Genomic DNA, 20,776 nt, shown 5'->3' with positions numbered 1-20,776 from the left:
AGCATCCATGAATGTGAAACAGGGCATCCCTGGGAGCACCTGGAAGTCACCTTGTGTCAGAAAGACCCCTGCAATGCCAGATGCAGATGTTCCATCTCCTGATGCAAAGAGATCATGCAAGCAAACAGGCAGCAAACAGAAGTGGAAGTAGTTGTCAAATCCCTCAAACAGTCAGAGCAGAAACCATTTTTGGAACTCATGTATGGTCTATAGAGGGCTTAGCCTAGTGTGACACATTAGAATACAAGTGTATGGCATGTATGGTAGCTCATGACACCATGGTGGTTGTGAGAGGCATCTTTGATATCAGAGAGAGGGATAGTTAAGTGGGACAGTTGAGCAGGACAATTGAGTGGAGAGCTGAGCAGGACAGGTCTATGTATTGGCCATGTGGAAGTGACTGGTAGCTATCTATGTAGGGAGATATTGCTGCTCATCTCCCATGTATTGCTGTTACCCAAAATTTGGCTCCATCCACCATTGTCCAACCTTGCTTCCCATGGTGTGAATGATATTCTCACCATTGTTCCTACAAGTTTAAATCTTGATTGATCATTGACCTATCAGTGAACCCATCATCATCAAATATGTCCACTGAACAGTCCCACCAAGTTCGTTTCTGTCATCAAGGTGAGGTTGTCTTCATTGTTGGATCCAGCAACCTAAGCCATCCACAGCTAATGTAAGACCAATCAAGCCAAGGCAATCTAGCTCCTGTGTGAAGCAGTCCAAAAATCTGGAGGAGACACTAGTACAACTGCATGAGTTGCAAGAGCCAACCCCTCCACCAATTGTCTCAAGTGGAAGGGTGGATATGGCAGGGTCAAACATGGATATCATGGCTGGCGAGTGAACATGATTTCTCTCCAAGCTAAACAACAAACATTCTTTTGCCATAGATTCATGCAAAAGCTTGCTGAATCAGTTCCTGCAGGAAAGGGAGCCAACCACTCTGGCAGGGGGTGGAATCGTGGCTGGTGAGTTGGCACAATTGCCCTTCAAGCTAACAAACAAACTAATTTTCTAGTAATAGATCCACATGACAACTTGATGAATCAGTTCCTGAATGAATGGGAACCAACTGCTCCCCCAGTGGATGGTATGAATGTGGATCTACTCAAGCAATTTCTGAATGTGTGGGAACCATTGGCACCATCAGTCATGCACAAGAAATTAAACAAGATGGGCAGGTCTTCAACACCTGCACAAGATGTTACTATGCAGGTCAATTTTCTGGCAGACTTGCAGAATGTGCAGGAACCATCTCCTCTGCCCATCACCTGCAAATCATCAAATCTGAGGGACCAATCTCCTCAACCTGATTCTCCAACTAACCTGCTTGCTCAATTGCAGGATATGAGGGAACCAATGCCTCCCCCACTCATTTCAAATGTACCTGTTGAATCTTTTGACTTGGCAGCAGATGAGGACAATGGTGCAAACTGTTTGACTTTGGGCATGCCTGAATGATCAGAGATGAGGGATCTTTTTGAAGAAATATGCAATGGTGAGCATTTATTCGGTTCTATTCATGTGATCAGTGGAATCCATCAATTATGTAGGTGAACTTCCATCTGCACAGCAATGTCTTCAAATGGAACAATGGGGATTGGCACCTGTTCCATGTTGCGATCAAGGTATAGGGCATGAGCTTAATCTGATACACCTTTGACATTGATAATTTTAGTCCTGCATGCCTTACATGCTGCAGTATCTCACTACCACAGAAACACCACTCCCAGTGACACACTGTTCAATCCCACCCTCAATAGGCACCTTGTGTGGGCTGCAAATGCCATTGTGAGAGAATTGGGCACAGTTGCAAGGGACCAGGATGGTGCAGCCTCTCAGGGCCTTTGACTCATCGATATGCTCAATTCGATGGAAGTCATTCATTATCTGCATTCTGCCTTTGAGGATTGTCCCAAGCCATTCATCACCAGCCAATCACACCCATCTCACCAGTCTGTGGTAGAGATGGGTATCCTCTACTTGGTGTGCCAGATTGAGGTGGCCTCTGTACATCTGAAGCAGACTGCTGATATTGCGGGATGGCCCACACATTGGTTTGCAAACCGAGCAATGGACTTGGTAGGTTTTACATCAATTTTTCACAATGTGGGACTGATACATAGTTCCTTCAGAATCAGCTTAATAGCTTGATTCTGGTGACAGTGTTGTGTGCCAGTTATACTCCTCCCCTCCCAGTGTGCTACCATGCATACCTCAGACATCAAGATGATGAGGTTAGCTTCTGCAAGCAAATGCAGCTAATTCCCCTTAGCACATTTTGCATAATCAACAATATCAACACCATCATCCTGCATTGAACCCCACACACAGCTGATCCCAATTCCAGCTTTGCATTCCCTTGGTGGCTATATCATTCTGAGGAATACACAGTGGATTCCCAAAGATTGCAAGACAAAGGATTGTTTTCTGTGGCCTGGGATTTTTTTAAGGTATGCCACTTATTCTCCTCACTGCAAATAGTTGATGATGGCCCAGGGCTTATGGCCATTGCCTGAGGCACCAATTGCAGACTGTCTTGATGGCCATATCAAGGAGCAGGTAAACTACTGCATTGAAAATATTCAGAAACATGCTAATGTTGTCAATGGTCAGGGTCAACAAATTGACTATTTCTACACTAGGTGGTGGGCATTGTGCAGGTTGTTGGGCATGCTGCTTCAATAGTTTACATGTTTTTGACTGTGGAGTTGGTTGTATATACATTGCTGTGAATGTCAATCATTTATGAGATACTGCCCATTTGCATGATGTCTGAACCCCTGCCCATCTGCACAATGTCTGACAATCCACCCATCTGCATGATGGCCTGAGTAGGTTTACTTTTTTTGCAGTTTATGATGCACACCCTGTAGCTCTGAGTACCCACCCAATCTATGATGTTGAAGCACCTGCCCATTTGCAAAATCTTGGCAACACCACCCATCCAAAGTTCAAGAGCCAGCATATCCTAATAAAATATGAGATCTGCATTGCCTACTAAATCTTACATTAAATTTTGCAGTTTCAAATCAACAGTTCTCCAGTTGCAACTGGTCTAGGTAGTAGGTTGTCCATCCATGGTGATTGACACATGGGAATGTGCACCAACTGATGTACATTGGCATGCATGTAGTATGCCAGGCATGCTCTGTCACCATCTACAGCTTGCCATCCCATGCTCCAATGCTGAACCTGAAAATGCAATGATTGTCCCTGGGTTGTAGCACAGCTGCAGATTCAATGTTGGAATGACAAAGTCCAAGGGTGGGTAGTTGCCCATGGTTACCAGCATGTCATACCATGGATCCTGTCCATTGATATCCCTGTGGTAACAAGTTGCCTGATTCACCATCATGGACATGCTGCTCTACATGGAGTTCATATCTGAATCTGCCTGCTGTTCTGCCTGTTTGCCAAGGCAGATCAATGCTTCCCTGCCATCTGCATACATTCACAGATGGATGACATGCAGGATTGCAGATAACAGGGCATTGGTGTCAGACATTTGGTCAACCCATTCCCTTGTAGAAGTGTTTTCTGTCCTGGATTTGAGCAGCCATGAGGCTTCTGGGAAGCCATTTTGGGGCTTCAAGATGGATGAGCACTTTATTCACAAGGCAAGAAATGATCACCCACCCCATGACCCTGTTGAAACCATGTGGGTGACAGGTTGATGGTGCCTTTCAACTCAGCATTATCACTGAAATATGACTTGTCCATCTGCCATGCCTGTGGGGAAGCCTTTATGCTCTCCCACAGTGGTTCCCTCAGAAGATGAAGGTGGTTCCATATGTTGGCCTGCCATTGCATTAAGTCAGTAGAATATGAGATTCTGCATTCCCTTACCCTTCTTTTTGGGCTGAGAGCATCTGGCAAATACCAAACATGGATGGTATTTGAGTTGGTCACCAGAATGGATGGCTCAGTCATTTCTGTGTATCTCTCAGCAGCTTCTGCATTGCAGGTTTTTCCACCCCAATTTTTCCCAACATTGACTGCAGAAGGATGAAAACTTCCATTGCACCATTATGATGGACTTACTTGGGCAATGATAGGCCTGTGAGATTACTGACGATATGCAATCTGCTTCACATAACACCAGAAACAGAATCAATATATCTGGAAGGGCACAAGGTCCGCTGAATACCTCCTCTTGAAATCTGGCTTTCATGTATGATGCAATGCAGTCTGTGAGTTCCATTCACCATCCATGGGGGGTTTTAGATGTGTCTTGTGTAGTATTCATGCTTGGGGTGGATGAGGTTGGAGTTGTATAGCAGGCAAGCCACTTGCAGCTTGTTGGAAAATTACAACATGTCAGGATGCTTGCCTCAATATTTTACTGTGATCTGATCAATATGTTGTGACACTATACATGCTATTGGTGTTGGGCCCATCTTATGTTGTGACAGGGGTGGATCTTACTAGATGGACCTGTCCTTGTTTTATGGCAATATAAAAGATATTACTGAAGGGCCCATCCATATGTTATGACCATATAAATAATACTGCTGAAGGGCCCATCCTTAGGTTGTGACCACATAAATGATACTGCTGAAGGGCCCTTCCATATGTTGTGATGCTATAAATGATATTACTGATGGGCCCATCTTCATGCTGTGACAGGGGTGCATCTTACTAGATGGGCCTGTCTATGTGTTGTGACACTGTAAATGATATTACTGACAGGCCCATCTTATGTTGCAACAGGGGCATATCTTACTAGATGGGCCTGTCCATCTGTTGTGACAATGTAATTGATAATACTGACTGGCCTGTCTTTATGTTGTGACATGGGTGCATCTTACTAGACAGGCCTGTCCATGTGTTGTGACCCTGTAAATGATATATATTGAAGGGCCTGTCTTTATGTTGCAACAGGTACATCTTACTATGGATGGGCCCACCCATGTGTTGTGATGGTATAAATGATATTATGGAAGGTCCCATCCATATGTTGTGACACTATAAATGATATTACTGATGGGCCCATCTTTATGTTGTGGCAGGCATGCATCTTACTGGATGGGCCCATCTATGTGTTGTGACACTGTAAATGATATTACTGATGGGCCTGTCTTTATGTTGCAACAGGCATACATGTTGCTATTGATGGGCCTGTCCATGTGTTGTGACCATGTGATTGATATTACTGACAGGCCCATCTTTATGTTGTGACAGGCATATGTGTTGCGACCATGTAATTGATATTGCTGAAAGGCCCATCTTTATGTTGTGATGTGGGTGCATCTTACTAGATGGGCCCATCCATGTGTTGTGACCCTGTAAATGATATATATTGAAGGGCCTGTCTTTATGTTGTGACAGGTACATCTTACTATGGATGGGCCTGCCCATGTGTTGTGATGGTATAAATGGTATTATGGAAGGGCCCATCCATATGTTGTGATGCTATAAATGACATTACTGATGGGCCTGTCTTTATGTTGTGGCAGGGATGCATCTGACTAGATGGGCCCATCTATGTGTTGTGATGCTGTCAATGATATTACTGACAGGCCCATCCTTATGTTGTGACAGGGGTATATTATCCCAAAGATGGGCCCTTCCATATGTTGCCAACTCTGTAATCTATCATAGAGGGGCCCCTCTTTATGTTGTGACCCTATAAAGCATATGATGGGCAGGCCTGTCCATATGTTGCAACCTTCTTCATGATACAATAGGCAGGCCCATCCTGATATCGTGACTGGGGCACACCCTACCATGGATGGGCCCATCCTATGTCTTACAGTAGCTCAGCATACTTACTTGGTCATGGGCCTGTCCTATATGTTGCAGCATCCTTGCCCTCCACAGGCCCTCCATATGTTGTGGAATTGTGCTTATGGGCCCATACATATGTTGCTCTCACTATAGGCCCTCAGGCTTGTCCATGTGTCATGGCTAATCTATTTAGACAGGCCCTGTTGTGGGGTCTATATAAGTGTTGGCATTTTGGCATGCAGGCTACCTATATGTTGTGACTAAATGGACTACATGGGGTCAGGATGTACATTAGAGGGGAGTTCAATTAAATGGTGGATAGATGCTTGAACAACCTGCAACATGTGTGAACCTGAGGGGAGGACAAGATTGGCAGTTAACTGACCTGGCAGTACTGTTCACTGCTGTTATGAATTCACTTGGTTTCAGCAGGATGATGGCTGATACATTCTGACATTGCAGTCAAACACTGCCAATGCACCGAGACCATTCAAATTGTGCTGGGAGGTGCTCAGAGTCCAGTACATGAGTGACTCAGTGGATGCATAGGAAATGGGTAAAAGTATCTGGACCTATGGAGTGACAGCACCTTGCTGTGATTATGTAGTTATCAAACATATCAATTCTGAGAGTATAATATTTACAATGAATCACCCTTCTTCCTTCTCAAGGTCAGCACACACAGGCCATAAGCTATGGTGAATCTGAGAAACATGTGGGACATATGTGGGACCTGTGGCTTGACCTAAAGATCTTTTCAGCTTTCATCTACTCTTCAAAGTTTGTTCCTATCCCTCCTCCCTCCATTTCCACATACTCCACCATAGTCCACATTTCATGTCAAGGAAAGCTAGTTCTAACATTGTTGGCAGTCTTACTGTCATTGTCAGTGCATGGCACTGGCCTGCACCAGGAGAGTTAGGAATCCCATAGATGTGTTTTAGATGGAGAACTTGCAACACATGTACCATCTCCAGTCAAGTACATAATGCAATGTCAAGGATGTGTCCCAAGGATCTCACTCCAGACACTGAGCAATGTGCTTATGTGGTATGGCAGCTCAAGCACTCCCCACTGGGTTGCTTGCAGTTGATTGGCAAATGCTGCCTATGGCTGAACAATGTAACTGTAATGTAGGGGATATGGAACTCACCATGGAGGGGTGAGCACACTCAATGATCACAACCACAACAGAATGTGGACAGGCATGTGGATTAGACAATCAAGCATATACACTGATACAGGGCAATCACAGAGAGAGAGAGAGAGAGAGAGAGAGAGAGAGAAAGAGAGAAAGAGAGAAAAGAGAGATATGACCTGTGCATGCAGGCAGCACCAACCCCAGGGTGTACAAACAGTGCAACACAGGGGGGATCTGCATGCCCAGATGGGGACATGATAGGAGATGTGATACCATGATGTGTTAGTGTGAGCAATGTGTGAGTGTGAGTGGTGTGTGAGTAGTAAGTGTATGCTTACACCCACCCAACCCATAAAAAAGGAGCAATGGGGGGGTGAGCACATGAGCTGCATGAGTAACCATGCTTCATCATCCTAGCCTCCTTCATCGCAACTTCCTCCTACTCTTTCCTCATCCTCTGTTTCGACCTCCAACCCATCAAGGTGGGTGTTCCCTTTCCCAAACATCCAACACTTCACAGTCCTCCAAGTCATTCTTTGTCAACCACTTGTCATCCTCTGGACCATACTCCAACCACCACACCAGGTATTTCTTCATCCATCCAAACTGCTTCTCATCCAAAATTCACTCAATCAAATTCTCCAACTGCCCATTTGCAGTGACAACAGGACTCAGGCAAGGTAACTTGTAGGATGGGAAAAGTGCTGTGTCATTGGGCACAAAGGTGCATAGTTGACTGGCATGAAACATGGTGCATGCATGGGCAGCATGGGGCACATCCAAGGTGTAGGAGGATGTTTCAGGAGAAGCCACCACAACAGTGTATGGACTGTCATAATGTGGCATAAACTTTGCTACATGATTTGTACCATTAGTAATATACTCATGACAATGATGTTTTGTAGATAGCCAAACCTTGTCCCCAACTGAAAATCTTGGGTCAGGGATGCAGTGACAACTTTGCCACATGGGCCTGGGCAGCCTTGGCTGCAAGAAGGTTGTTGTGGGCCTCAAGAACAGCCATCTCCAGACACATCAGGAAGGTGGCTGTGTCAGTATGCTCAGTGTCACACACCAAAGGTGTTTGGTGAGGTGGACATGGATACAGCTGATGAATGGAGATGAAGACCATAGCCCTCATGTGAAGAAGGACAGCCAGGAATGTCAGCAGTCATCCCTTGCACAAGAACAAGTCATCAGTGCCAGAGAAAAAGAAAGGGAGTGAGTTAAGTGCTGGCTAAAATTCTTAAGTGCCCATGTATGGCATTCCAGTTTTCAACATATCTCCACCGTTTCTGCAGATACCAGGACCATTCCCACACTCACTTGTAGTGCTCAGCCATGCAATCTTACCTTCCAAAATTGGAAAGGATTTGCACACTCCACATGTTTCTACAGCACTCCCTCCAAAAGATGCTCATTTTGCTAAATTCTTCTGATATGGCCACCTCCATGTCAATCATTTCACTTGTCCCCTTTGCTAGGGAACCATGGCTACATATATCTACCAGGAAGTTCCTACCAGCTTCCATCCTGAAGCATCCTGGTACATCCCACCCTCAGTCTGTGCCCTCTCAGCCCATCCAGCTTGGACAGCATGTGTTCTTTTTGTCAGTATGACCTTTCGGAGGATGTTCTTTGGTCACCTCAGGTCTGTCATTCACTTGGAAAGGTCTTATGTGGTCATTTCAGTCTCTCTGGTCCAAGAAGCATATGGATCCTTCCTCCCTGCTCCCTGCAATGTCTTCATACCAGTCTCATCCATCATTCTTCCAAGATTGCAACAGCTACAGTATAATCTACTGTTCTCCACGCTCCCTGATTGCATCCATGATGAGTATGATGCACATCTTGCCTCCTTGTTGCAAGATATGGCAGAAGACACTCCCCCCTTCATCCTCTCTTTCCAACAGAGCCTCATTCATGAAGTTTTTATTTGCGTCACTGAGAGGATGGTTTGGGGGGGAAAGTTGCGATCCCCTATGCTCCTGTCACCCTGCAGACCCCCAAAGCTTGACCCCTGTTGACATCTGACTCACCCTGTCCACTTTTGGATGTACTATATCAGCATCAGATCAGCTGCTGCCTCTCTGTCATCCCATCTTGACCTAGAAGTGATCTCTTCGAGATGTGACATGCACATGCCTCCCCCTAATGTGATTCCAGTGCACTTTCCCAGTTCCTGACATTGCTTGACTCATACTGTGACATTCTGACTGTCTTTGACTCACCTATTGCCAATACTTACCAATCTTTTGACTTTGCTTACTGATTCTTCGCTTTTTGGCTTGCTTAATCCTTACCAATGCTTACCAATGCTTTCCAAGACTAATTACCCATCACTTACATTCCTTACTCATCAGTTACCAATCACTTACCAAGTGTTTGCACCTTGTTTTCCATAGGGCAATGCCCCTGTACTGTATATAAGTCACTGTACTTAGATAGCAAGAAAAAAAAAAGAAGACATCAGAGAGCCCCTCTTGCTTGCAATTTATCATCTACTCAGTAAATTCATTCATCATCTTTGAATAGTTGAGACTTTATTAAGGGTCTAGCTATCATCTACTTCACTTATCATCATCTATCATCCATATACTTTGCTCCAAGCCCTCCCTGAGCTCAGTGCAGCCTAGGACATTGAATTAAGTCATCATCCATCCTTCTGTAGGCTGACAGCAGTCTACCCTATCAGCATTCTCTCACATTCCTGCTTCTTCTTGTCAGGAGCACCCCCAACCCTCAGCACTCATCTTTGAGTGTTGTAGCTTGCACAAAAACCCTCCCAAAGAACAGGTTCTACCATCTAGGTACTGCATAGGCACACCACCACTTGCACTCTTTTTGTCTTTTGTGTTGGTTTTGGTTGGTTTTCACCACTGAACCACACTTTGACTCACATCAGTCTCAGCATGCTCCCCATCTGAAACATCTGGAATAGATATGGGGGGCAGGAGGTGTGGAGAGTGACCAAGATGGAGCTGGAAGGGCAAGAAACCTGTACTGTTATTAATAGTGTTCATAATGTGGAAGTGTACATGGGGCAGGGCCTTGACCCAGCCTTTCTGATTGCACTTGATGTGGAAGCAAATACACTGGTTGACCATCTTGTTAGTGCATTCACTTGATCCATCTGTTTGAGGATGGTAGGATGAGGACATTTTGAGCTTAACACCCATCAACTTGTGAAGGGACTTCCAAAAGTGAGAGACAAAAAGCTTATCACAATCTGACACAACCTCCAAGGGGAGGCCATTCTCACAATACCAATGATCAAACAAGGGTGCCATGATCTCTGAAGTGGTAATAGAACTATGACAAGGGACTAGACACATGCCAGCACTGAGGTGGTCAGTCATGGTAATGATCATATTGAACCCATGGTCCTCCAGGAGGGGGCCAATGAAATCAATGGCCACCAAGTCCCCACAAGTGTCAGGGACTGGTAAGGGATGTAGGGGGCCAGCTGGGGCTGTAGTTGGAGACTTGTTACACATGCACTGGGTGCAGGCAGGGATATATACAGACACCAGGTCATGGCACATATTGGGCCAGTAGAATGAGTTGCAAAGTGCCACATATGTTTTGTCAGTGCCAAAGTGACCTAAGGCATCATGGGTGAGGTGGAAGAAGTGCTCACAAAGTGAGTGAACACAAGGAACCACCAGATGGCCTGCAAGGTACAGCAGACCATCATGTTCCTGTAAGCCAGGGAGTGAGTCAAGCAAGCAGAAGAGTCATCTGCAGAACAGGTCCTCTGTGTACCCCTTAAGATCTCCACAGTGAGTGACTTGTTGACCTCAACAATTGACATGGCAGCCACAGGAGGCATGTCATCTGAGCAATGAGACAGGGCATTGGCACCAACATTGTGCTCTCCCTGAACATACTGAATGGTAAGGTCAAACTGTGACATGTTCTCTTGCCAGCAGGCTTGGCATCTGAAGAGGTCACATTGCATGGCAAAACTCTGCAGCATACAGTGGTCAGTATATACCAACACTGGGGCACCAAGCAACTCCACCCACCATTTCTTCAGTGCATGTATGATGGCAAGAAGTTCCCTTTCATGCACAGGGTAATTAAGTTCTGTGCTGTGAAGGGGGGTGGAATCAAAGGCCACTGGTCAGGCAGTCTCCCAAGTGGGCCCCCAAGAAAGAATGGCCCCAATGCAGAAGTCAGAGGTGTCACATGTAAGGAAGATGTGGTTGTCTCCTGGGTTATCATGATTGATAGTCATCAGGCAATGTGGGCTGACTACAAGATCCTTGATGGCCTGGAAGGCCCACTGGTGATCCTCCATCCAGGCAGGGAACTTGAGCTCCATGGCTTTGGTCATCAACACATTCAAGATGCATGTGTGGTCTGCAATATTGGGGAGGTGATCAGCAACATAGCAAATGAGGCCAAGGAAGGCACACATGTCTGTGACTGAGGCACAGGACTGGCCAGTCAAGAATCCTCACAATCTTGGAGGAGTAGGGCTCAATCCCATGGGTGGAGATGCAGTGACCAAGGAAGAGCACTTCAGTACAGAAGAGTTGAGTCTTTTTGAGGGAGCAGAACAACTTAGCATCATGAAGGGCTTGAAGGACCACACAAATGTTGCATTCATGCTCTTCAAGTGTCTGTGACCAGATGATAATATCATCAAGATAGATGTGGCAAATCTGACTGATCAAATGTCAAAGAGTGGCAGACATTTGATGCTGGTGAACTGCAGGAGCATTTCTTACCCCCATGGGCATGACCATCCACTCATACAAGCCCCATGGTGTATGTACTGCCAACCACTTAATGTCATCAGGATGGACCTTGGTCTGGAAAAATGCATTAGTCATATCCAGCTTTGCAAAGTACTTGCCCCTAGCACAGTCATGAAGGATCTCATCAATACAAGGCAATGGATGATTATCAGGCACTGTGTTTAAGTTGAGTTGGCAGAAATTGTTTACCTAGCATGGTAGTGCAGTAGGGTTGGCCTTCAGAATGATGAATGTGGGGGAAGAGTGTGTACTGTTGGAGGGGTGCAGGTGTCCTGCATCAAGATGTTGTTGAAGCAATGTTTTCCATGCCTTGCAGTATTTCTTAGGGCAGTCATATGACCAAAGTTGAATGACCTTATTGGCATCTTTGGGCTGTACACAGAAAAGGATGTCATCAGGAAGTGCATCTGTGGGTGGGATGTCAACTAGAAAATGGTCTGCAAATTCCATCTTGAAGAGTGCATCATGCCTTGAAAACTCTTCAACAGCCACAAGGACCTCAATGTGGTGTTGTACTACACCAATAATATCCACCCCTGAAACCAGAGTGGACACTGCCTCCACAATCTCCTGATATGTTGGTAGAACATCCCATAGTTCCATAAGAACTGCCCTTTTAAGTTTCTTTACAGTCTGAACAGAAGGAGTTACTGGCTGAGATGGGGAACTAACAGGAGCCAGAGAATTCATTAAGTCATAACCACTATCTTTACTAACACATGTTCAGAGGGTGTGATTGACAACAAGCTGATTATGAGAAAGGAATGGGAGTCCTAACAGAAATGGAATACATAGGCCCCACATGATAATGGCACCAACAGAGCACAAATGAAAGTGCATATCAGGGGAAAGGCAAGACAAGACAACATAACTTTCTAATGACATAACCTCTCAGTCACCTGATGAGAGTGTGACTGAGACATCAAGTGACCTATGCAACTGGCAGTGTTGAAGACCCAGCTTCATGACAAGGGTCTCATCAATCAGAACTAAATGAGAGCCACTGTCAATAAGCACTTTTACAGGGAGGGGGAAGGTTAAGTTGGGTCCCTCAATAAGACAAGACCATCAAAGATGGGGAACAGAAACAGGGGCAATGTACTCTTCACCTGAGTTGTCCCATCCCCAAGGGTGGCAGAGGGCATCACAACCACAATGGCATCTGTATCTTCTTCCTCAGTGATATGTGAGTGCTTCAAGGCTGGCTTGTCTTCAACAATCACATTGATGGGCTTGGCACATTTCTTACAAGTGGCTTCAATGTTGGCAGCAGTCAAGGCTTTGTAATTTTTTGCATCTGGGAAATCATTTGGGCAGTTATGCATGGTATGATTCTGGAAGAGGCAACAACACTTGAAACAACCTGAATTGTCTTGGAAAAGTTGGTGCTCCTCAATGGTGAGAGCAGGAGGTCAGGTGCACACATGGCCATCAGATGCCTTTGAGTTCAATGTAGTAGCATTGGCTGCACAACTAGGCTGGAAAGGCTTCTTGTGAAGGGCTGCATCAAGTTTTTCTGTGTCATGGACATATTTCTCATCAAGGAGGCAGACTAAATCAAGCCAGGCACAGAACCACTTCTCACAATGAGTACCCATCAAATGGTACTCTGTGGTGAGGTCTGGATGCATGTGGGATTCCAAGTGAAAATGGAGGTGATCTTTGGTAAGGTGGAACTCACTTCCTCACAGTAGTACATTCAAGCTTTCCACCTCAACAGCCCACAAATGGAAGGCCTTGCTACCCTGCATTGATGACAACATTTTCTGCTGGATGGCTTCTGCCCAGTCACTAGGAAGCCAATATATGCAGACCTCCTCCATAAACACTGTAAAGGAGAGATCAGTCAGGCAACTACTGTTGTTACTAATCCAGTCCTGGACACAGGGGTCTAGAAGATGACTGATAACCTTAGTAACCTGGGCATCCTCTGCTACACTCTTTAGTCAAAAATAATTTTTGCACCCCAGCTCCCAGCTCCACAACCCTTCCAGAGTAATATCACCCACTGTCAAGAAGGGAGGGGTTCTACCAGGATTAGTGTTTTCACACCACATTGCCTGAGGTTGTGTCAAAGACATTGTAATGGCAGGGAAGACTACAGCAGAGCTGTCTGATGATGATGAGTTATCTGGGGAGGTAGGAGATATCAGCTGAGTCTGCAGAGAAGACACAGGCTGGGGAGCACATGGAGGGGAGACAGGTGAAGACAGAGTGGTGCTGGGCAGAGCTACAGGTGGTGACATTGGTAACTGAGCAGTGGGTGGCAGAGACAGTGGAGACAACAATGGTGTCATGGGCAGAGGGTCATTCCCCTGACTATGGGTAGTCAAGGGCACCAGCACAGATGGGACACAACAAGGTCATCAGGAAGCAAAAAAATGGTTTAAACCTGTTTAAACCTGTCACTGACTGGTCATGACTGTGATTCTGTCATTCCCCATTTCTCTGATGGTGGCAGCTTGACACCTTTACCAGGTGTTGACACATGCTATGGTACATTCAAAAAAAGTGGAACTCACCACAGAGGGGTGAGCACACTCAATGATCACAACCACAACAGAACATGGACAGGCATGTGGATTAGACAATCAAGCATATACACTGATACAGGGCAATCACAGAGAGAGAGAGAGAGAGAGAGAGAGAGAGAAAGAGAGAAAAAAGAGATATGACCCATACACACAGGCAGCACCAGTATATATACCCCAGGGTGTACAAACAGTGCAACACAGGGGGGATCCACATGCCCAGATGGGGACACAATAGGAGATGTGATACCATGACATGTTAGCATGAGCAATGTGTGAGTGTGAGTGGTGCATGAGTAGTAAGTGTATGCTTACAGGATAGATGTTTTGTGTGCGTGAATTTGTCCCTCCACCCGCTCGCACTCCCTGTCGCCCGGTTTATGGGCTATCATGGTACGCACCGAGATTGTATTGCACTCTTGAAGGACCTCTTGCCAATCCGTCCGCGTGCATTTCCCCTCACCACGCTGAGATGTCCACAGGTCACAATTTCCACAGCGCGATGGATGGCCCGACACAAAAATTTACTCATCTGACACACGATCCATTCGCTAGGCTTGTTGTTCCCCCTGGTCATCATCCCTCGATCCCTTCCGCTTTGCACTCACCTCTTCCTCCACGTGGTTCACCTACACCAAGCTAGTACTAATGTCATCGTTGATATCATTGTAATAATGGGAACCGATAAAGGTGCAAAGAAAGTCGACATGTCAGTCATGCAACGTTGTGGAAACTGACCAACACGCACCCTCTCTGCATGAGCGCACTCAGCCTCCCGGTCTTCGAACATGTTGTAGATTGGTCTTGCCCTGGGCCATTATGACGGTATCAAGGCTCGCACCAGATCTGAATTACTGCATTGTCTCTCACTTTCAGAACTTGCTGTTTGCATTAGATGGCAGCTGTTTCAGGTGAAATTTCAGGCGTAATCCCAGCTTGTATCCTTGCAATGCATTATGGTACAACGAACGGCGATGGTTAGTTTCCACAGGTTGAATCTAGCCTCCATTTACCAGCACTGGTTGATGGCAGCCTTCCGGTTTTCGGCGGATAATACAGCTATCAGCAGATGCCGGTTTCCCAGTTTATATTACAGGTCTATCGCCCATTCTCCTGGTAATTGATGTCACCTTCAGTCAAATGAATTCATGATCTGACGTGATGTCGATACCACAATAGCGGGTAGCCTTGAACGCACCGTGACAATCCAAAGCAAGATACCCCAACAGTGTTGCATCTTCGGATTGTATGACCAAATGTTGAGCTTCCACTATGCAGTGATTGGTCATTCAAACTGCATTGTGCACTCGTACTCGGGTGGAAACTGTGTTGAAGTCACGAGCTATGTTCCGCAGGAATGGAATGTTCATGATGAACATACACCGACCTATCTCAAAGAGGTCGGTGTTGCCTACGCGCATGATATCATTAGGACGGTCGACGATTAAATTGTGCCAGGAGGGCTCGGGTCCGACTACATGGAAGACAGCTTGAAAGGCGTCCGCTGGTTGATTTATTTTGCCGTTCTATTCACTTCGATCTAATATAGCAGCAGCCCTGCTGTGTCGAAATGATCTGTCGCCCACAAAAGCTCCGATTGATTTGTAGCTAGGCCCGTCCTCCGTCGTGCTTCATCGAGTGAATGTAACAACCGGGGTGTCGAACGCATGCAAAACCCATTCAGTGACTTCAAGTGTAGCTAGATATCATCTTCCCATGATCCTACTGCTGTTCGTTGCACACTGCATAGGTTCGTCATATGGGTATCTGATGCGCCATCTTTCTTCTGATAAAAGAACTTACTTCAGCCGCGACGCGGCTTTGATTGTTGTGAAATACTGCACGGCCACTATGTGAAATTACAACGGCTTTCTTCTTCTCAAAGAAAAAACCGACTTCATTGACAGCAACCCGTTGTCGAGCTGGGCGTCTTCCTGCAAATGAGTGGTAATAACGGCATGGAGGCCGATAAGGTTTTGTGGTCTTGCTATTGCCTGGTTTATACCCTCTCCAGTGATATATGCGCCAGAACCAGCCCATGAAGCGACGGTAGGACACGCCATAGCATCATGGTCCACAAGGATAGTTTTAAGCTTGGATCCCATTAATGTCGCAGCGATGGAGCCATCAGTCCTTCAAGAACGGGCGCGATCGCTGGCGTCCCTAGCTGTTCCATAATAGTGCCAATGTTCGCAAGGGGGGCTCCGTTTATAATGCCAGCCAAAGTGGTAGAAGTGACGTGCTGGCAAAGGTCTGTTGCGACTGTAGCTGGATAGGTCTCTCAATCTCACCAGTTCCCGTCGTTCTAACGCTAATCCCATACATACGTACCTCCAAGACTCCTGCAGTGCATTGCTCAAAAATTAGTCATTACTACACAACATCCACGTACCTGGTTATAAACTGGACACTGAGCAGGTGGGATGCAGCTATAAGTATATGTATGTAAATCCTGATCGACTAAGTGCCTCATGTACTACACGAGTGCCATTCAATCGGTATCTTAACTTGAAGCTTATTCAGATTGGACGCGTTTGTGGCGGCCATGAAACCTCGAGCGTAGCGATTCGAATGTACTCGTGTACCTCTTCGACAATTGGTTTTCTACTCCAGTCAAATCGTAGCGTACCCCAATATCATGAAGGAGTAAACGCAAGAAACTTACAAGATAGCCATCTTTCAGCAGAGTACGGTCGTGGAACAGCTTCTCAAAGACAATTGATGAACGCCACAGGCCGCGGATGGAGACAGTAGTCGGTAACGAAGAATGGCCGATGGCTTCTGCATAGACCGCAGCTCCCAGAGGACGCGCTTACAGATCAGGCCTGGAATAGACATGCCATGTGCACACGATAGCTCAAACAGTAGATAACGGGGTATGCATACTTAGATAGTGACCGTGCGGCGATGGCGAAAGTCCCCGTTGCAGTGTGTGCCTTGGCGTCCGGATATACTCACGTGACTAGCCCAGAGCAGTACTCGCATCGCCTGTGGCTCCAAACTGATTTTGATACAGGATCATGACTTGCTGATACTCACGAACCAGTTGTTAAACACCAGATGGCTTCGCAAGCGTTGGGGTCCATACGACTTCTACATTCAATATCTCCGGTCGCATCATGATTCTGATCGCAGGGAAAGAGGGGGGTTAATGCAACTGCCGTCATGTGCACAGCATGAGCGGCGTTGATGGTTCAAACGTGCACGACTCCATCGGCAGATCGGTGGAACTAGATACGATTCTTGCCACAAGGGAAAGGATCAAAGATAAAGACGCACGGTGTTCTAAGCTTCCCTCCTTGTCCCCCCCCTCTCTCCCAAGTTAACATGTCGTCCTCTGGGCCAGTAATTGCCACGGAAGGTAGCGACCTTGAGAACTATGACATATTTAGGACGCCACTGACGAATCTAAAGTTGTCGGTACGGTTATGCCCATCGCTGCGACGGGGGTGACTTTATTCCGTTTGTTCGTGCGGATGCGACAAGGCCGTCTCTGGCTGGACGATGCATGGGCAGCGCTTGCCATGATATTCAATTTCATTTTTTTGGTAGTAGACTGGTTGTATCTGAAGGACTACAGTGAGCGCGTCATCTTTTCTGCCAGAACGAATCTCGCTGACTCCGCACCAACGATAGCCCAATATCCTCAAGATACCAGGGTGGTGTTTTATTATATGTATGTCTATCGTTCGTTCAGCAAACCAGTGTCACAGCATGCTCAAGAGTACGTTATAGAATCGCGCAGTGCTTCTATGCAGTCGTTTGGTGCGATAACAATCTTGTCTCTCCGGACACGCACCATCTCAGAATGGTTTTAGGTCGTCCAGGATCTCGATTTTATTCACGGTCGTGCGACTGACTTTCCCTGGCTCGTTAAGGAGATTGCTAGTACGCATCTCCATCGCATTTGCATTTGCATGGATGCTCCTATTCGCGCAACTCTTCTGGGTCTGTGAGAAAGAAGGTGGCTGGAAAACGCAACCACGTCCTCAATGCGATCTAGGTAGGAACGTTGCCATTACGCAGATAATCAGTGAGTCTGTTGTGTGCACTAGCACGAGCGGGAGGGCCCCTAACCAGTTGCTCCATCCAGCCGACGTGCTCGGTGACATGATCTTAATACTGGCTCCATTCCGTTTGATTTACAAAATCAGACTCACTAAGGCTCAAAAGATCCGACTTCTGTCTATTTTTTCGACCTCTGCTATTACTACTATCGTCAGCCTGATCCACGCATATTACGTGCTTACCGATGGTGGGCTAAAAGAAGTCTTAGCTGCTATAGTTGAGGTACGGTTTTCAATTCTGTTAGCCATTCCAGTACGGTGCGGATTCAAGTCTTGTTTCCACAGTTCTCAACCAGCTTGATTGTGGCGAACTTGACTGTAGTCGTCGCCTTCATCTTCCGCATCAGCGCCGAAGAAACCTCAGCTCCCACTTCGCTGGAGTTCAAGTCCATAATCACATTCGGCTCACAACCAATTCGGAAAAGACCACAGCGCGATCCTCTCGCAACCTCAGCGATGGTGGTTGCGATTGAGACCCAGACAATAAAAGTTGATGATTTCAGCATGTCTCCCCAGCGAGTTGCTGAGAGGGACGGCAATGATACCGAAGCTGCATCCATTGAAACGCTTACTAAACCAGCTCCGCTCTGTGACGCTTGATGTGTTTGATACGTTGTCATCTGTGTTCTTCCTACGGTGCTTGTCATTCTCTTTTCTGTTACCGCTTCAACGATACTCCCATCATACCCTTCAGTTACAAAGGCTTCACACCATGAAATCGATATCCAGTGTCATTGCCTTCGCCAGGCTTCCTTGGTTACGGAGCTATCACCCGAAATAAATGTTCAGTTCATGCTTCGCAGGTAGGGCTCTCTAATATTATACCTTGCCCCTGAAGGCTAATTGTAGGCTGCGCAATGGCACACAAATCGGACAAGGAAAGATCCGAATCAAAACGAACCATCCAGTCTATACTTCTTCAGCTTGTGAAGTTCACAAATTTTCATCCCCGGTTCTCCCCACTAATTCTAGTCTCGGCTTCACATGCTCCCCAAGCACGCCCCTTGGACAGCCCAGAGTTCTCCCTACGCAGCGCGATTGTCTTGAATAGCCCCTCTGGCTACGAAGGTATCACCGGACTTTATTAGAATATCACTCGGAGCCTTCGAATACGTACCATGCAACCCTAAAGATATGATTGAGTAAGCGCGAAGACACAGCACGTCATCCAGAGTAGGCGCAATAGTCGCGGCTCCTGATCGAGATCAACGATATCAGCTTCCTGCGGTGCGCAAGCTATATGCGGATGCTGACCGTAAATGCTGCACCGCCAGTCTCGAGCTCAGTCGCCCATCTCAAGCCAGGCAGAGAGATTAGGGATGCCTAATTGGCGTCGCTTACCCATAGATATCCTGAAGCAATATTGAGGTGGGAGAGCGCGTTGGATCTTGGGCCTGTAAATTAGACACTGCGCTTGTGGACATTCGATATATTTGCGTACAGGTCTCGCAATTTTGGACTTTGACCCACTACAAATGTGTTAGCTGCAAATATCCTCAACTGTCAGTTGGCCGAATGACAACTTACTTTTATACCTCCCTCTACTTCCGACGCAACGGACTGTTTGGGGGTCGTTCCGATGGTATCCATGACTTACTTTTACACGTTCCAGACTGCGGTGAGAAGCAGTACTAACTTGCCAAGGATGTATGCCAAACGCGACCTCAGGTAAGGGTTGGTGCTAAACAGCCGTACTGATGAATCGGAATATGGTTAGATACGCAAGGCTCTCGTATATATATGGTGTACGCACACAAAGGTTGCAGAGGGCGTACCTGTTCAGATGCACGGGCTGTCAAAGGAGGGAGGATGGCGCTGATGATGTCGCCCCTGGATCGACAGTCGATCACGTAGCCGCTTGAGAAGGAATGATGGCCACATCCAATGTCGTGGTCGGGAAACTATCAACTTCAGTTATCGGGAATGTATGTGGCACGTCAGTATAGTGTACTCAGCGTGATATCATGGGATATGGATCACTCACTGCCCCTTTCGCTTTACGAATCAAGTCGGGAAAGGTGACGATCGCCGAGACAAGAATCCGTTGATTTGGATAGCTCTGACTCATACCACAGGCACTATAATACATGAGCTTGTGGTCAGTCTACCAGAATGTACATGAGGATCGTTGGCGTTCAGCATGGGGAAGAGGAATTCCCATGCTCGGCGTCGACGAGGCGGGCAAGAGGCTGAACCATTACATAAGTCAGCAGTTGCACCGAGCTTACATAAGGGAAATACTTCTCACGCAGCAGCGGTTCCCACAAAACACAGGGCACGAGGCAAACACCCCCATTGTACTCTTCAACTGCTTTGACAACTGTCCAGATGGACTTACACGAACGCTTACTTCGTCCTTATGGTGCACGCACTTGGTCCTGATGTACATCCCGGTGAAGTGCCCAGCAGGATGGAAACGGTTTCGTGGATGCAAAATGATCGAATAGCCCATGCCCTACAGATAAGTATCCTAAGAACTCGTATATGCGTGACAGGTTTCATCCCAAGACATGAACCGTGTGATATGAATCT

General features: G+C 46.6%; 3 protein-coding genes across 3 annotated transcripts; 1 reads left to right on the top strand and 2 right to left on the bottom strand.

Moving 5' to 3' along the window:
• Positions 1-3,036: 3,036 nt before the first annotated feature.
• On the bottom strand, positions 3,037-4,183 carry F5J12DRAFT_929109 (uncharacterized protein; the record flags this gene model as incomplete). The annotated part of the gene is made up of 6 exons (XM_051749479.1): positions 3,037-3,204; positions 3,312-3,446; positions 3,479-3,598; positions 3,649-3,810; positions 3,859-4,007; positions 4,054-4,183. 6 exons carry the CDS (start codon positions 4,181-4,183, stop codon positions 3,037-3,039), a joined length of 864 nt encoding a protein of 287 aa, XP_051596819.1.
• Positions 4,184-14,728: 10,545 nt separating this feature from the next.
• Positions 14,729-16,508, bottom strand: F5J12DRAFT_929108 (uncharacterized protein; the record flags this gene model as incomplete). Its single annotated transcript, XM_051749478.1, has 8 exons — positions 16,183-16,508; positions 15,981-16,111; positions 15,565-15,703; positions 15,491-15,519; positions 15,376-15,447; positions 15,019-15,059; positions 14,926-14,986; positions 14,729-14,806 (listed from the first exon to the last, which is right to left on the bottom strand). The coding sequence occupies exons 1-8, from the start codon at positions 16,280-16,282 to the stop codon at positions 14,729-14,731; spliced, it is 651 nt and encodes a 216-aa protein (XP_051596818.1). The 5' UTR covers positions 16,283-16,508.
• A 1,089-nt stretch (positions 16,509-17,597) lies between these two features.
• Positions 17,598-18,890, top strand: F5J12DRAFT_852788 (uncharacterized protein). The gene is made up of 6 exons (XM_051746580.1): positions 17,598-17,756; positions 17,814-17,853; positions 17,913-17,942; positions 17,996-18,210; positions 18,271-18,467; positions 18,530-18,890. The coding sequence occupies exons 1-6, from the start codon at positions 17,606-17,608 to the stop codon at positions 18,842-18,844; spliced, it is 948 nt and encodes a 315-aa protein (XP_051596817.1). The 5' UTR covers positions 17,598-17,605; the 3' UTR covers positions 18,845-18,890.
• The last annotated feature ends 1,886 nt before the right edge of the window (positions 18,891-20,776 follow it).

This window comes from Pisolithus orientalis (assembly GCF_024613125.1).
Source record: "Pisolithus orientalis strain OTSU chromosome Unknown F5J12scaffold_35, whole genome shotgun sequence".
Lineage (NCBI taxonomy): Eukaryota > Fungi > Basidiomycota > Agaricomycetes > Boletales > Pisolithaceae > Pisolithus > Pisolithus orientalis.
Note: the sequence above shows the minus strand (reverse complement) of the source record. Positions and strands in the feature narration are given on the sequence as shown.

Excerpts from the sequence above, each read along its gene's own strand:
- F5J12DRAFT_852788 (XM_051746580.1), top strand. The coding sequence starts at position 17,606 with ATGCCCATCGCTGCGACGGGGGTGACTTTATTCCGTTTGTTCGTGCGG. Across the intron at positions 17,757-17,813 it reads GTTGTATCTGAAGGACTACA|CCCAATATCCTCAAGATACC; the intron begins GTGAGCGCGTCA and ends CACCAACGATAG. Across the intron at positions 18,468-18,529 it reads TCTTAGCTGCTATAGTTGAG|TTCTCAACCAGCTTGATTGT; the intron begins GTACGGTTTTCA and ends TTGTTTCCACAG.